This window comes from Strigops habroptila, chromosome 12 (assembly GCF_004027225.2).
Source record: "Strigops habroptila isolate Jane chromosome 12, bStrHab1.2.pri, whole genome shotgun sequence".
In the NCBI taxonomy this organism is placed as follows: domain Eukaryota; kingdom Metazoa; phylum Chordata; class Aves; order Psittaciformes; family Psittacidae; genus Strigops; species Strigops habroptila.
Genome location: NC_044288.2, coordinates 10,729,612 through 10,747,282, shown reverse-complemented (window position 1 = coordinate 10,747,282; position 17,671 = coordinate 10,729,612). Strand labels below are relative to the sequence as shown.

The following is a 17,671-nucleotide window of genomic DNA, read 5'->3' as shown; positions in this document are numbered from 1 at the left end:
TGCCTTTGCAGAGCAGTAAAACCAGGAAAAGCCAATAAAATAGACAAAACTTGCCTTAACTAGGACAAGGTGGAGCTCTCAAGCACAGGCTACTCCAGGGACAGGAGGAAGTACATCCAGGCAGCAGGCAGCTATCTGCAGGTTCTTGCCAAATACAAATCGTTTAGGAAGATCGACCTAAGAAGGAAAAGAAGAACAAATGCTGCTTTACACAGGGCAGTGTTCCGACACTTCCCCCCAAAGCACAATGTGTTCATTGTAGCACCAAATGACCAAATTTCATGAAGAAATCTAATGCTAAAACTATAAAATCAACATTAACCTAAGGTCAGAAGTTATCTTTCAACTACAGTTAGGTCCCTGTGTTACCCATAAAGAATCAGTATTTCACATTTATCAGTTTTGTTGGCATTTAGTTATAAACTTAAGTATCAATTGGCCTTACTTGTTAAGATCAGCCAGCAGAGTGAATCCACAGGAAAAATCATTGTATCAAAAATCACAACATTAATAAATGCAGGTCCATTTTTCCAGAAGCTTGGAGCTGGAGCAAGCTAACATTGACAGCTTCACAGAAAAGCTGCGTTAGTAAGAGGAACAGAGAAAGGGACAATATTAAAAGAAGTATTTGAAGTTTCCTCCTGAATTGTATTCCTGTTAATAGCCACTCGTGTTTGATACTTCATTAATGCTCTGTGTTGGCTAGAGAGACATGAAGGACTCCAGGACACACCAACCACCTCCAAGATTTATCCACATTCCATTTTAGTTTCAGCGTATCAAAAATCCTCAAGTTTGAGGCATGAACATGAAATCACAATGATGTGATTTGCTGTAATCCAAAAGTTGAACATTTCTACTGCCTCTCCCCAGGTTTCAGCAGATGGTTTCTGAAAGGACAGAACCCTGCCTAACAGGAGGACATGGTGAAACAGATGGATAAGAGCCTAATGTCAGTGCATGTATTAGATCACTTTATTATGTTTACACTTAAAGCAAACCACACATCTTAAACCAAACACTGTTTAGAAGCATTTCAAGTCTTTCAATCCTCTAGATTATGGAAGCAAGAGCTTGGGTTAACAGGTGCCAGTAACCCGAGTCAAATGCTTCTCCACTGTGTAACAGGCAGTAACACATTACTGACTCAAACAGGCATTATGTGTCATCCGAAAGCCTTCAGCTTGCAACTGGGAACAAGTCTGCCCGGGACACTGGTGGCTTAACCCTTCAGCTGTTATTTTTGCAGTATAGAAGTATAAAGCTTGAAAGGAAACCAGTATTTTATCTGATATGAATGTGCTGGGCTTGGCTAGGATGGAGTTAATTTCCTTCACAGGAGTTTGTATGGGACAATGGTTTAGATTTGTGCTGGAAACTGCGGATTTGATAACCTAGGGATGTTTTTATCACTGAACAGCACTTACACAGAGTAAAGGCTTCTTCTGCTCCTCATTTCACCAGCAAGGAGGCTGGGGGGGTACACAGCTGGAACAGCTGACCCCAGGGATATCCCATATCATAGGACATCATGCTCAGCATATAAAGCTGGGGAAGAACAAGGAAGGGGGGAACATTGGGCATTTGTCTTCCCAAGTCAGTGTGACACATGATGGAACCCTGCTCTCCTGGAGAGGATGAACACCTGCCTGCCTCTTGGCAGTGGTGAATGAATTCCTTGGTTTGCTTTACCTGTGTAACTATCTTTATCTCAACCCACAAGTTTTCCCATTTTCACTCTTCTGCTTCTGTGCCCCGTCCCACCAGTGAGCAAGAGGCTGCATGGGGCTTGGTTGCCAATCAGGGTTAAACCAGGACAGTGACAAATACCACAAGCAAATCAAATGCAGACTTCTCATTATAAATAGGAAGATTGAACAGTTACAGCATGAAAATAATTACAGCAAAAATTATATACAATGCATTTCAGTCTACAGTGTGCAAAATGTCAACGCAAAAATACATACTCTCAATTCACATCAACTCACCATTCCTTTCCCCTTTAAAGAAAACAGAGAAATTAAATAAAATCTTCCCCAAAAAACACTTAATAGCAATAAGTAGTAAATAGTCCTGAATTAAAAATCCCTGGATCACCTCCAGCAACCCTTACTCTACAAATCAGGGCTTACAGCACAGCTCTGTGAGCTACAGGCTAGATTCCTACAGGCCACTGTAGCCTCTAACTGGCAAATAATGTATCTTTTAAATGCTCTAAATCCTTAATTCCAGACAGAAAGTAATCAAAGACGATTGCATTCCATTTGATCCTTCTTCCTAACTAGCCACATTTTTGAGATCCTTCTTATCTCTTAATAATGAAAGCATGGCACAGCATACAGACATCAATCTCTGTAACAGAAGATTTGAACTCTCCCAAATCCAGAGGCTATTACTTACACTCTGGCAGTGTCCAAAGTGCTTTGACATTCACCCAGACAACCAATCTAGAGCCAAACTTTTAAATTCATTCATTTCAACAAGGTCTCTTTCCCATCCATTCAATGCGTAAGACGGTAAAACACCACAGTGAACAACACTGTCTCTACAGTTTAGCTAGTCTGACAAAATTAAAGTGCCATTTAAAACTGGAAAGGTTTTTTGTAAGCATAAGCTTATTTACCACAACATCTTAATACACTGCCATGAGTTGAAACTAGATTATATTTGAGTAATCTGGGCTAGTGTAGGTATTTTAATGTACAAGCTTTTACATTTATAAACATGAATAGTTAGAAAAATAGCTGCATAAAACATCATGATAAATAATACTGAACTCCAAGTTGTATCCAGCTTCCCATAAATGGGTTTACTAAAGAAAAAAACATGTTTCTAGTCCTCTTGTGCCTACATCAGAAAGGCTAAACAAAGACATGAAAAAAAACCCCCAACCTTTCCTGTGAACAGAACATTTAAACTGAAGCTCACAGAAGCCCAATTCACTGAAGTTTGAAGCACCTGTAAACCACAGATATACTTTCAGAAGTGTTAAGTACACTGATTCTATTTCCATATACCATTAACACTCGAGAATGTTTTGCTGTGACACTACTAGAGGTTCTCAAGGTAGAAAAACTCAAACCTAGAAATAAGTTTGTACATCTCATTTTTAAATTCTTTATTTGCATAGAAAGCAACACCCTGATTCTAGCATTTTGCCCACAAATGCAAAGAATTCACCATGTTGGCATCATATCAGGAAACCAGAGTCTTCCCAGGTGTTTGGAGACTTCCAAATGGAGTCGATCTAAGCTATAATCATTATCTGGAATCAGTACCTCCTCCATTATAGAGAGCTGGGTAAGCCTGCCCCCACACATCTTCACAAATTCAATGAAACCTCTGCAAGTCACTTCACATTCACCAAGTCCCATTGCTGTCAAGTTCTTACAGCGCTCAGCAATCCGGATAAGTTCATCATCCAAAGGCTGGAGTCCATTAGCACACACAACCAACTCAATCAGCCTTGGGCAATTCATGCCAATGCGACCTAACATCGCTTTGCTTACTGTACGACCAAAGTAAAGGTGTGTAACAGGGGTTTCCTCTCTGAAGAAAGCATCAAATTCCTCTTCATATAAGAAGAAATACATCACAATGTTGACTTTAGGGGAGTGTTTAACAAGAGCATCCCAGCTTTGCTTTTTAATAGTGTGAAATTCAACTTGTCCAGGATTTTCACTCACAACGTCTATGCGAAGGTGTTCAAGGTCAACATGTTTTTCACTTGACAGAGCCAGCAGCAGTTCATCACTTAATATGTAGTAGTTCAAAGCCAGCTCCTTAAGTCCATGACACTGGTCAGCAACACAGAGAATTCCTGAGGAACAAAAAACAATTACTCTGCAAAATGAAAAGTGAACGTAAGCACAACTTGTGCTGTAAAGCTCAAGCAAGCCCCAATTCTATTGGCTTGAGTATTTGTGCCTATGCCCAAACCCCATGAAATACCATAAAGTTCCAGATATCCACATCCTTTATAGGGTTTTGGCCATAAACACTTATCAGTTAAAGCTGCAAGTCTACCTAGTTGTATTCACCTGGGATCTGCATATATCCTTCTTCCTCTTTGCAATTCCCTGTGCAGAATTACCTCAACTTTGAATCAGCAGCTGAAATCAAGTAAGGTTCAGCTGAAGCTGTCATTTCCCTTCCCTAATACTCCTTCCTTCAGCATTCATCTAAGCATTCTAATTAAATGACCACCAGGAACCTAGTTTAAGAGCTGTTCTAAAAAACAGACCCTTCCCTGAATTGAGACATAAACCACATAACTGCTCTCAATATGTTGGAATATAAAGCAGACAGATTAAATCACCTTCTATGGACTCCGGAAAGTAGAGGAAAGAAACAAGACCAGGATTCCCTTTCCCCAGCACCAAGGTTTCAGGGGAAAGATGAGAAGGGACCCAAAAGCCTTTTGAACTTTCAAAGAACAAAAAGGAGCGAGCCCTTCATCATTCAACGCTAAAATGAGCAAGTTCGTAACTACCAGATCTGGACACGCGAGGGCACTACAGACACGGAAAGACTCGCAGTCCTACACTGCTAGTTTTTCTGTGCACACTCCACGTCTTTTTAAGGTAACTTTGAAGCATTAACACTTTTCCTCAGTAAGTTAAACTCTCAGCACGTTATGAAACTCTTATTGTTTCATCTCCTTTATCCCACCAACCAGTAGTCGATTCATAGCTCAGGGATTTTGCATGTGTGTTCCCACAGAATGCCAGTCAGTTAAGTTCACAAGGTTGCCCACATTACTCAGCACATTTTTGGTTACCCTTAACAGAACCGGCAATGAACATCAAGTGCTTGGAACATGTGTTAAAGGCTTGCACTAACTAATGGAGGCTTTTCCTCCTCAAAGCCTATCATCAGAGGCACTAAAGCAGCCGAGAAGAACGTGAAGTAAAAACCCCAGAAGATACAGTCAAGCAAGGAGCATCTCCACCTTCATTACTCCAACTCATTCTTCTTCCCCTTCCACCTATCTAAAGCCAAGACTAGGTCAATAAAAGGCCTCTGCTAAGTGACTCAGAAGAGCACTGAATATCTTGTTTCAAACTAAGTCTTGACTTAAAGTTCACTACTCACCAGCAGGTGATACATGAGGACAGCTGCTCATCTTTAGCAGTTTTAGAGTATCACTATTGTTAGCAACAAGAACCTTCAAGGAAGGATCATCAAGTGGTGTGTCATCTATCTTGATTGAGGATAATGACTTGGAGTTCACAAATACCACTGTCAGTGCTGAAGCAAAATGAGCCTGTTGGGAGAAATTGAAGGAGGGGAAAAGAAGAAATCTTAATGAAAAGATAGGCAAAATTTCAACATCTAAAACTTAGGTTTTGCACACACAGAAAGTACAAAAAATAATCACTTCTTAGGTATTCCCTTGCTTGTGTAACAAAGAAAGCATTATTTGAACACGAACATAGGAAATATTTGCTAGAAATATTCTACTGCAAGTGACAAGAATTAACTTTACACTCAGTAGTTACTCATCCACTCTGATTTATCTTTTCACTGTAACAAAACGGGGATAAATATTCATAGTGATGAGTCTGAAGTATCTAGAATTTACATGCAGAAAAAAGGAAGTGGCATTTATTTTATTTTCCAGAAAGTAACTCTGCTGTGACCTGTGGAGCCAAGGAAAAGAAACATCTCCCAATATTTTACCACCACATTACAGCACGTGGCCATTTTATCTTTTAATCTAGAAATGAGGAATTCCAGCCTTCTAAATCACTCCCCATCTCTATCACAAAGCATCAACACTACTGAATTTAATGAATAGAATCAATAATTAATTATTTTCCTAACACTAATGGATGCCGCAAATTAAAGATACAAAACAACAGAAAGCTAAAGTGGTTTTAAGAGTGAATTAGTTACAGCTGATGGAACATTACCTTAGAGACATTCATGAAGCTTGGTTTTGCTGTAGAAATCAAACCCAGTGTCTTGATAGAACAGTTCACCAGCTGAGAAAGGATGTTACAGGCTGCTTCTGCTGACTCAGTACTACTATCAACCTGTAAAAGCAATTTAAAAACAATGAAGTCATTCTTTATTACTTTGAAAACAGTATCATGGATACCCAAGACTGCAAGTTCCACGCACATTCAGCTGTACTGCACCAGACTGCATTATCACAAGGACCAAGCACAACAGTAATTAGAAATGTCAAGACAAGTTCGGGAAGGCCACTGTTAGAAAATATACCTGACTGTGACTGCTGGGTGTTTCTAGTGTGAACAGCAAGCTGAGATTTAATCCTTCTCTTCCAATAACCTCATGCCTTCCAGAACAAGTGTAATTAGTATTGGTGTTATGACAGACAGTTGTGTGCATGCCTCTTTTTTAAAATACCAGTTCTAGGCTCTTAGAGATGAAACTACCAATGCTGAGAAAAAGGACCTTCTGATTTTTATCCTAGCTTTTATATCAACCCTTTCTTCTGCTTTTTCTTCACAGCTTAGAACTATGATATCCTCTAAGAAATGACTGCAAAAAAGTGAACACAGCACCTGTAATTCCAACTATGATCTCAGATGAACAAACTGGATCAAGTATTCAAATGAAAAAAAATCTGCATTTATGCAGTTCTGAGACTATAATCATAGCCTTCATCTAAATCAAGTTTACTGTTACTTAATGTCCTTACGTGTCAATCACCTGAATATGCAGGCACAGCGTCTTCCTCCCTTACTCACACTTTTTCAAAGCATGGCTCTAAAATTTCACGACATTCTTCACTGTAAAGCCTTATTTTGAAGGCAAATTATACACAGAAGACAAAGTTATTTCCTTGAATGCTTCTATGTGTAAGAAATATTTATCTGCACCACAATCTGCTGAATACTGGGATTGCCACTAACACTGACTCACAGAAATTACGTATTCTGTATATGCTGAAAATGTATCACTCAATCTTCAGCACTGTATTGCATGACGTTAGCTCTTTCTTCACTTTGTAGAGATTCGAGGGTAGGAAATGGAAGGAAACCATGTGCATGCACGGAAATAAATTGTTGCAGTAGCTGCATTTTAAACATAAGACTTCCCAGGTACAACACTAGAGCCAACTGACACAGAGAAGCTGCACATATTATGCTCAGTAACGTGACAAGACAAGCCTCCGCTCACCCAAGACTTACCTTGAAGCTGACGTACTGCAGATGATCAGCATGCCTCTTAATAATCTGCTGAATGAGATCAGGGTGTGTGGACTTTAAGTAAGAAGTAGCTGGCTGGCTAAGTTCAAATTCAAATCTCCTCCAGAGATCTGGGATGTGGAAAACTTCATTCCACTTCCGACAAACAGAAGATGCCCTGGCTCGATCAACTAAAGGCAGAAACTGGAAAACACGCAGAATAACGTGGTGGGGAAGGTTTCCCCAGTCCACTGAGGAGTGCAAGTCACATTCACCAAACACTGAGCCATAGGAACAAGTTTTCTGCTTCTTGCTTTTCTGTGATGTTTGAGGAGCTTCATTTTCAACGACACCCTTCTGCTCAGCTCTCTTCATCATGAAAGCTTCAGGTACTGGAACGATCCGATGTATTCAAACAGCAGTTTCCTGAAAGGTCTCAGGTGCAATAGGGCTCTAGTAAAATAGAGAAGATTAGGGAGGAAGAGAGACAAGGAATGGAAACACAGTCAGAGATAACAAGTTAGGAAAACTTAAACACAGCATGTTACTATGAAAAAAGGTATGAGTTATGTCAATATCCAGTGCACAGACATTAGCAAGGACCTGCTTTCTCAATACCTTTTATTTTGTACAACTTGATTTGAACCTGGAGAACTTGGGTTTTTTAATTTACCAAGTGTAGTTTCATGTGTTATTACTTCATAGCATATAAAACATTTTGGGGGGGGAAAGAAGTATTTAACAGCAATTTAGTTTAGCAGTAGCAAACTGTGTACGTTTAAGCTTAAACTCAGCAGAAAAACTATGGAACTACTCGCAATTTCTAGAAGAATTTTATCAACTACAGAATTCAATTCTTAAACTTCCTCTTTAAACAGCAATGAACTTGGAACAGACACGTTCAGAAGAGTCAGATGGAAAAGTTTTGCTCCCCCACTGCTTTGCTGGCTTTTTGTCTCGGTTTGGTTTTTTTCAATCATACCAGGCAGAGGTAAAATGTTTGTACAACTAACAACAAAAAACTTCAGAGGCCACTTATGAAACCAGGGCAAGGTAAGTAAGGTTCACATGCTGGTTTTCAGCAGGAGAGAAGGACAGTGACTCTGGGATACAGCAAACTGCATGAGTCCACTGAGGAATACCTACATAAGCTGGAGTTCAGAAAACTGCAACACAAGGAAAAGCTCCTCTTTCACATGCTGAAACAGCGCTATCTACTCAGTCCATTCTAGACTGAATTCTGTTACTCAGTCAATTCTCAACTGTCTTAACTGTTTCAAATGCCACTTCATTTTGTCATAGGATGAGGTCCCTTCTCAAAGACCGCAGGACTTTACCTCTTCCCATCGAGTCTGAAACTAAACTTTTCAAAGCAGCCATGCACTCTTCAAGAACAAAGAGAACACATTATCTATTTTTACTGAACAACCTTCCACGGCAGCACTCACAGCATGCTTTTTCTGGAGTGAAAATTTTACATAGGAACTTCATTATGGGATCAAAAAGAACCCAAACCAAAATCCAGGGACAGCTGTCAAAATACAGACTATTCTATCAAAAACTTATCTAGCATTTTCCTCAACTTATGAAACCTGATCTGTATGGCTGATGAGGTGTCTGACACACAAGTGTAACTCCACTTTCATGAAAAGAAAGCCTATGCATTCTTTGAGAATTAGCCAACTAATCAAGAGCTGTTCATACGACAGTCCTTAGAGATCTTCACTCAGGCTCTTTAAAGTTCCACTTATGATAGTCATAGGTAATATACGGAGATGGATAAGCTAGAAACAGTCTTTAAGTTATATTTACTAACAGAAGGCTTTCCTCCCTGAATAGATACACATGCCTGACATTAACAAAGGCAGCAAGTCACAGAGAATGAAGAAAAATATGCTCCAAAACACAGCAGTATTTCTAAACAATACATTGCTGTTAATGTAATGAAGATGCAAGCTCGGCATGAACAAACATTTTGCTACTAGACCATGTTATCAAATTGTCATCCACATGACCATGTTTTATGACTTCTGACTGCTTTAAGTCACACAATGAATAGGCATTCCAAAGCATTATGTATGGATGTAGCAATTAACCATTACATAACTCTCTCCTGAAGCTGCTCAAAGCCTTGCTAAATATAGCAAAGGCTCAGTACTTTTTGAGTCAAATACCTGCTGGTTTTTTTAGTATTCTATACTGCAGGACTGTAAATATAGTGAAATTATGATCTATTACTGTGAGACGCAAAGCAGGAAGAGGTTCCATGGGTTATAAATCAAAGTTTTCACCAAGCATGAAGCCCTAATATTTATTGTGGAAACATCAATACTTTAACTACAAACAGTATACATTTCGAAACCCAATTGAAGTTAACTAAATTGTAGTTCCATGTGATATAATCCAGGTAGTATTCAATGATAGGTTTACAGACATACATACCTCCAAAAAAATCTGGAAGTTCCTGTCAAGTTACCAGCACTCTCCTGGTATGCAAACATCCACCCCAGTGTTGAGTCATCCTGAATATGTGCATGGATTCCTTAACCAGAAGGCAGGGACTGGTCCCAGATGAACTGACCTGTGAAGCCACCAACCAAAGAAACACTGTAATGCCTGGGAGACCCAGAGAAGGATTAAAATCAGATATGGAACAAAGACTGAGATGAAGAGCACACATGGCACTGCAGGGCAGACACAGAAGTAGAACAGTGGAATTTGACAAGCACAAATCTAGTTTTCCATTATCTAAAGCTTTAGGCACATCAGTACTCTTATGCAACACAGATACACCTCTGGATTCTTGAATATTACCTAAAGAAATTACAAACCTGGATAAGAAATGGTAACTACTCACTTTTACTGCAAAAGTATGTTTACTGCATCATGATAATCCTGACAGTAAGGAAACTATTTCGGCTAATTAAACAGTCTCTGGAAAAAGGATACCAATAATGGATTAATATCTTCCCCCATACTAATATGAAAAACCTACCCTGTATCTTAGTATGAAAGAGTAGCTTGGTCTGCTAGAAAGTACACCCCAAACCTCTGAATTCAGTTACCCACTTTATGTTATTTGTAAATGGTTTAATGGAAAGCTATAGGAATGGCAACACACATCTTATTAAATCATGACAGATTTTACATGAAAAATTGATTTAGAAACTGAAAATGTTTACAGAGTATTGTGTTCAACCAGTAATAACACTTGTAACACTGAATGTTTCCTTTAAAAGGTGGGAGACACGAGGCCTTACATTCTTCTAGGTCATATCCTGATGTTTCAAAAAACTACCCACTTAATACCAGGCTTTATAGTTGTAAAGTTTAACATAGGTGCAGTAAATGTGCTAGTTATGAATACAAGAGAATCAGCCCCCATCTCCTTAGCAAAGTCAAACTCAAACACTGAAATCTGTGCAAGTAATGCTGTTGCTCAGCTCACACATCAGAAAACTTAAAAGCTGCACAGTCATGCTTGTCTACACTTAGAAGTTGATACAGATCAGTAACTCTGCAGAAGGCATCTGAAAAAGTTCGCAATTCATGGTAGCCTTGTATTACATTCTCCTGAGAAGTGAGCAGACTGTCCCTTTGCTAACTGCACAGCACATAAAATTAATTTACAAAAGTGCAGTCAGTTTCTAACACAAAGGCAGGTTTACAATGCCACAAGTAAACAGAATACATAAATAACATTGTAATTGAGAGCATAAAACACTGAGACGCAATTTAAAAATTCAACACAGAAGTGTGTTAAGTGTAGGTTTATAAACCGCATGATGTATTTTGAAGCAGCTTGCTTACCTGAAGAATGCTTCCAAGTTACAACAGGCAATAAATGAATGCACAGAGGCAGCTGCAGCCATGGGGCATTCACAAGCATCTGTCTGCTTTCCCCTCCTGTCCAGATAAACAAAAACCTGTATTAGTTTTGAAATAAATAATCCTGGTATCATATCCCATGCAAAAGTGAAAGGAAAATACACTGCAACCAATGTATACATTTTTTTGCTTTAGTAAACGAGCTCGAGGACATCATCTTAACACAAGGTACCTTCTCCCACATTGCAAATACTGTGGCACTGACAGAAATGTGTAGATGAAGTACATAACTGATGGGAAACAAGTGTTGCAGCTGCATTTACATTGTACTGGCCAACACTACAATGTAAACAGTAACTTACTCAACATTTCCATTATCATTAGTAGCGAAGTTTGGCAAATAACACTGGCCAAGGGAACTACATGACAGATGATGAAGACACAGAGGCCACATGGCACAGCTTCCTACCACCCAACGTGCAGCAGCCGTGTCACCACCCAGTACAGTGTCACCACCCAGTAGAGCCCCAGGAATGCAGTCACCTGGCAAGGAGCAAGGCAGGAGCTGCACTCAATGGACAACAAACCACCCAGCCCGCAGCCTCCTCCCTGGGGATGAGCTCCCAGAACGCAGATGACAGCCTGTGCAACCCGGCAAGTGTAACACCAACTACCACATCAAGGGGGCTTAGACTCAAAGTCTCCCACCTCCCTCCACACTGCTTTCTTTTAACCCTACATTACAGCTAAGTTGTTTGTGCCTCAGTATCTTCCACCATAAGGGATCATTGAAAGCTTTGCTTCCAAGAATTTCGCTAAGTTTGCTTTTATAAAACCACACCAAATAACTGAAGTCTTCTTCATAATAAACGTTACACGCCTATCACTGGGCTAAAAAATAAAGAGTATACCCTTCCACCTGGCCTAAAGTGAGGGTTTCAGTATTCTTTCCAACACTTCTCAGTGTGGCTGCAAGCAAAACAATTGCTAATATTAAAATAACATCTCAGAACTTTAGAAAAAGACATTAATATCCTTTTATAGTAAGGAATGTATCAAATTCAGATACTCCATTAACAAAAAGTTACTGAAAGTTGTGAAATAACAAAATAATCAGGTGTACACAGCCTTCAAGGTGTGCAAGGTCAGAAGAACCATGTGAAGCGGCTTGAACTAAGCTCACATAAGCAGAAATGTTTATAATAAAAGAATATCTAATTATCAGAGATGCAATCAAATTCAAACTTGTTATGTAAATAACAGTGAATTGTTAGTCTCAGGTAGAGTTACCCAAATTATTATCAAAGATAAACAGCAATAACACAGTCACTGAAGTGAAACGCTGTGATAACTGGTGAGGTTTATTGAATCTGTTTGTGTAGAGCACAGTATCAAATATTGGTGCACTACCTCATACAGCTGTTTCCTCTATAAACTCTTTGACCTTAACTTCCCATGATCAGGTATTTTGCACAGCTGCATGTTTTACTACTCAAACCCACAAAACCCAACAGGGATCCAGAAAGAAATCAAATTTAATAACTGTTTCTGCAGCTTAGCCCGGTAAAAGAAGCATAAACTTCTGCTAAAATTAAGATGTTAAAATCTCTCCCATGACATGAGGTCTCAGCAGGGAATTGAGAGAAGCGGTCAGCAGCGGCTCAGTTAATCCAGCAGCTGTTCACTACTTCCCATGCTACAGTGGCTGTTGCAAAAAAGGGGGTTTATTACTAAGATCCAACATATCACGGATTCAAGCCACAAAGAAATAACTGCTTCCTCCGATTTGTAGATTCCCCTTTCAGTTCTCAGCACCAGGACCCAGCAGGACTTAATAAAACACCATAAAACCAGGTTTCTAGGAGAAACAGGGGAAAAAAAATCCAAAACAAATGCAGCAGAAATCAAGTTCCTGAGAAATAAAAACCCTTTCAGAGAACTAAGCTCAGAAATCCACCGGGATAAAGCAGGCATCGTGATGACTAAGCTTTAACTTTCTAACACTTGGAAATTAACGTTTATGGATGTGCCTTTGAGAGCTGAAATACTTGTCACATTAACCACAGTGTCTTTTAAGAAATCGCAGTTCAGTGATAGCATCAAGGTCACCACGTTAAGGGATGCAGAGTCCCTGCGGAGAACAAGCGCAGCAGATCCTGTACTCCAGAAAGGCAGCGCTGGAAAGCTGCTGAACTGCTGATGCAGCCTCGGAGTCACTTGCTGAGTATGTTTCAAAACACAGATCAAAACTGCATTTTAATCTTCAGTTTCAGAACATCTAGTACAAGCTCCAAGAGTAAGTTTTTACTTCATTAGGGCACAGTGATCTTTTAATGGGTGGCATTTTTGCTGATGAACAGGACTTTAAGTCTTAATTTTTCCCTCAAAACCGAGTCAAGGGATTTATCACATTTTTAATGTTAGACCTAAAAATACCAGCATTCAGCTGAACACCTTAATGCTTGCATTAATTTTAACTGAAGCAGTATGAACTCATTATCACTTTTAGTGTTATTCAGGTGACAAAATTCAGCTGTTCTACTGATGCACTATTTTCAGAAGAAAGCCACCCCCATCTGAATTCACTTTCAGACTACGAACACCACCCAAAACTCCCTTTATTTTACTGACACATCTGAAGCTCCACAGCTCTTCAAGAGTTCTCTTGAGCACTTACCCAAACATTACATGGCAGAAACACATTCTACAGGCTATCTAAAAACAGTTTTACCCAACTTTAACAAGCCGTTTAACCTCTTTACATTGGAAAACCCTCTTTCCTTCCAAGCGACGGCTCCCGGGCAACCCCAGTGCACCACTCGCCCCAACCGGGTGCCCGAAGAGGGAACAACCCCGGTGTTAAGGCACATCAAGCCCTGCCTGCGGAGATCGGAGATCTGGAGTTTGTTCCACCCGACACTTCAGCACAAGCCGGCTCCGAGCGAACGCAGCCCCGGGCAGGGCATTACCTTCCCCGCGGACGTCCCCCGCGGCTCTCGCTGAGGGGAGGGAGCCCGCTGACGGCGACCCGGCGCGGTGACCTCCCCTCAGGCCGAGGGCGGGGGTTTACGAACGCAGCAGGAGCCCTGCTGAGCTCAGGCTCCTCACGGATCACGGAGAATTAAGGTCTCCAGGCACGGCGGCGGGTAACCCAGCTCCACACCGCCCCGCCGCTGCTCTCCCCGCTTCCCGGGCCGCCAACCGGGGACGCCCCGGCCTCCTCCCCCCCGGCCGGAGCCGCCGCCCCGCCGCGGCTCCCTCGCAGAGGCAGGGCCGAGGCCAGCCGCAGAGCACGGTCCAAGCTCCGCGCACAGCCCCGGCCACGCCGCCGCGGGGAGGAGCCGGCGGTGCCGCCCCACACACACACTACCCCAGCGCGCAGGCGCTGCTCGGGGCGATGGGCGCCATTTCGCGCCCGGGTGAGCGGATAAAATGGGGAGGGTAGCTCCGGAGCCGGTCCTGATCCCCCGCCAGGCAGGCAGCGGTCGTGACCGTGGTAGCCTGACCGCTCCTATCCCTCCCCAGAGCGGCACGGCCGGTTGTACCTCTTGGCCAGTTGTGCCGGAGCCCGTGCTGCGAGCTCTCTCTCCCGTTCATTCTTTCCCTCATCTATTTTGTATCATTTCCTTACGCGAAGTTCCCGTAACTCCAGATCTTCCTTGAGCCGGGGCAGCCCCGGCCCTTGGAAACTGCCCCGTGAGCCTCTTTAGTTTGCCTCAGGTGTGGCCTTTCCCTATGGAAAGAGCTCTGTGGCACAACAGCAAAGGAGATCCATCCTTCTGGCCTAAAGGATGGACACGGGAGCAGCACGCTCTCTGCCTCCTTGCATTTCTAACCCGACTTAAGGGAAGGCTCAGCCAGCCAAGGCTGGTCAGTCCGCAGCTCAATAGTTACACTTCAGAAGAGTTCAAGCAGCTTCTATTGATTTTTAGCTGTCTGTTGGCCAAAAAGGGGCTCTATTACAAACAGCAAGGCTTTCCCCGCTTGCTGTGCATACGCTCCGTGCATGCCTCTTCAAAACACCCTGCCAAGGACAGAGAACTGAGCACTGCCTTGTATGTCCAAACTGGAGGTGCTAAAAGAATACCTCGTAATTTACTACTTAAAGCATAATAATAATAAAAAACCCCATATTTTATTTATGCAGACATACTGCATAACAGCTCATCACTAGTCAGTGTTTCTTTATCATTCTAGTCTTATCTGAACAGTTAAGGTTTTATTACCAACTGCTACAAAACACTTGCCACCGCAGGTTTCCTGGCTCTTGCATATGGCAATGAGTAACCATTAATAAGCCTTTATAACATCTTTTTCTGAAGAGATAATACTAAACATGCAAAGCAGTTCAGTGGTAGATTATATCTGCATAAAAGCAAAGCTGGCAAAATGCAGCGGAGTATTTGTGTGACATCAAAATATGGTTTCTTCACGCAGATCTGAAAAAGCAGAACATGAGCATGTTGGAGGGCTAATGAAAGGAATAGAAAGGAATGTTTATCATTCAGTGACTGACATCTTCAAAGTACACAGTTTCGTCAAACAATGACAAAATACACTGCACACTTAAAATCAATTTAGCTTAGAGAATCTACCCAAACACTCTTACCTGTGTGGTTCTCAAATGTTTTACTCATACTATAAAGGAAGTAGGAGATGATTAAGTTCCAGGTAATTTTTTCAAGTCTTTTGTTCCTACTATACATTTTTAAACTGATTTTTCAGTAACTACTGCTACAAAAAGCACCTTTACCTTAACAGTTAGTATCTCTAGACAGTAATTAAAGGATAGATTGTAGACAGAGATTAATGCAGATTTGCAGCTAGTATCTAAATCCATCAGTCATCGGTTTCTTTGGTGCATTGCCAATGACGTTTGGGCTGCTGTACAGGAACAGGTTTAGATGTACTTTAGAAATACTCATATAGACTAGTCTGCGGCTTTCTGCAGAGAAGTTTCCTCTTTTACTCTATCTAGCAGACACTTACTGTATACTTACAATGGAGAAGGACAGAATAGCACAGAAGAATTCTATGCACTTTATAGCTATACTTATCATTGCTCTAAAATGCTTACAGGTATATATATAAAAAATAGCTATGGATTTGTAAGTACTGGAAGAAAATAAGCACAAACATGGGCACACACCAGGAGCTTCTATCTTCTACTCATCTTCCAGGTATCACATAAGTGCCTGGATCAGAGATGCTGCTCATGTCTCCAGATTCGTCATCTCATACACAAGATGCAAAGAGCGGAAGGCAAACCACCTGGCTGGATATGGGTCCTCCTTATCTAACCCATTACTATGGGCTATCCACGTCATCCAGCCAAAGTCAAGCTTAGCCTTCCTGCTGTGGTCGTCTTTCCTGCAAACAGATTTACAGGAGGAGATATCTACTGACATTGCGTATTTGTGGTGGTTACTGTGATATTTTGCATGGCATTTCACACAGGTTTCATAATATACTCTTTCTGTACTTTGATCAAGAGTGATTATTCACATGTTGTAGTAGTGTAGGCTTTGAAGTAGTAATCAAGAAAACAATTTGAGTAAACCCATGAATTAATTGGTATAAGGAAGCTTTCTGGAAATCAGAAGTCTCCTGAGAATGAAGAATGAACATGTGACAATTCAGAATCAGCATGCCATGCTGAACTTGAAAGATTTACAAGAACTGTACTGAAAGTTAAAGATGAGTCTCTTTTGATTATTGGTCATTTCTTAACTAGTTTTTAACAGAAGCCTCCACAAGTAAGAGAAGACAGTTGGAAAAAAACAATGAAGAAAATAAAGTCAAGGATGTTTATTGCCAGGTCAGGTAGGAAACAACACAGTATATTGTGCTGTGCAATAATAGCTCATACAGATAATTCTCACAAGAAGACATCATTACCAGCTTTTTCAATATGCTAACTTTGGCATAACTGAATTTCATAGCAGGACTTCTACCTGTTAATGCAAGCTCTGTTTCATTTTTGCCATGACCATGATTCTGACAAATCTACATACCCAAAGGATGCTCATGGTTACACACTTACTATCTTGAACTCTTGAAAGAGAACAGTGGAGGCCAGTGGTGCTGGGCTTTGGCCAAGGTTTCACCCAGGCACCACCATTTCTGTGCTGAACAATACTCACTCTAGTTTCTCCCTGAAAGTAGTTGCATTTGTATCGGTGTGCTAAGCCAAATAAGTACTATGATGTTGTAGCTTTTCCTCTTAAAAGCTTAATTTTAGAAAGAACCATATATTTCACAAACAGTATTGAAAACACGGTAATACACTGTCACTCTTTAAAACCCAAATGCTCAAACTGTGTGATAAACATCACAGGTCTAACAATTTAAACATCACCGAGCAGACTAGAGTAGCAAGTGACAATCGTGCCCAGAAAGTAGGTTAGTGTGTCATGTTTGCTGGAGGCTTGTGAGCTGCTCTGCTAGACACCAGCTGCTGCCTGGGCAGGCAAGAAACAACCTGTTTTAGCAATAGAAATCACCCAGGTTCCTTTGTAAAAGCTTCTATAATCTGCACTGAATCTGAAATAAAATCAGTGAAAACAATAGCTCATTTACATGCCTGATTGCAAATGCCTTCCCTTATAAGAAATACTTAAAACATGAGTTTATATGGACAAATCTTTGAGACAACATTAAGCTTTTAGAAATGCACTAACAGT

At 40.9% G+C, this 17,671-nt stretch overlaps 1 protein-coding gene across 2 annotated transcripts; it reads right to left on the bottom strand.

Annotated features, from left to right (window-relative positions):
* Positions 1-951: 951 nt before the first annotated feature.
* LOC115615958 (F-box/LRR-repeat protein 21-like) lies at positions 952-14,332 on the bottom strand. 2 transcript variants are annotated; one of them, XM_030504705.1, is made up of 7 exons: positions 13,958-14,332; positions 10,971-11,066; positions 9,603-9,741; positions 7,164-7,613; positions 5,916-6,038; positions 5,095-5,266; positions 952-3,820 (listed from the first exon to the last, which is right to left on the bottom strand). In XM_030504705.1, exons 4-7 carry the CDS (start codon positions 7,536-7,538, stop codon positions 3,177-3,179), a joined length of 1,314 nt encoding a protein of 437 aa, XP_030360565.1. In that variant the 5' UTR covers positions 7,539-7,613; positions 9,603-9,741; positions 10,971-11,066; positions 13,958-14,332; the 3' UTR covers positions 952-3,176. The 2 variants fall into 2 exon arrangements, with proteins under 2 accessions (XP_030360565.1, XP_030360564.1); XM_030504704.1 differs by having other exon boundaries at positions 10,971-14,296.
* Between the last annotated feature and the right edge of the window lie 3,339 nt (positions 14,333-17,671).

Coding starts and splice junctions, on each gene's coding strand:
- LOC115615958 (XM_030504705.1), bottom strand. CDS start 7,538: ATGATGAAGAGAGCTGAGCAGAAGGGTGTCGTTGAAAATGAAGCTCCT. Junction 6,039..7,163: donor TGCAGTACGTCAGCTTCAAG/GTAAGTCTTGGG, acceptor TTGCTTTTACAG/GTTGATAGTAGTACTGAGTC. Junction 3,821..5,094: donor TCCTCATGTATCACCTGCTG/GTGAGTAGTGAA, acceptor TTTGTTCCTCAG/GAATTCTCTGTGTTGCTGAC.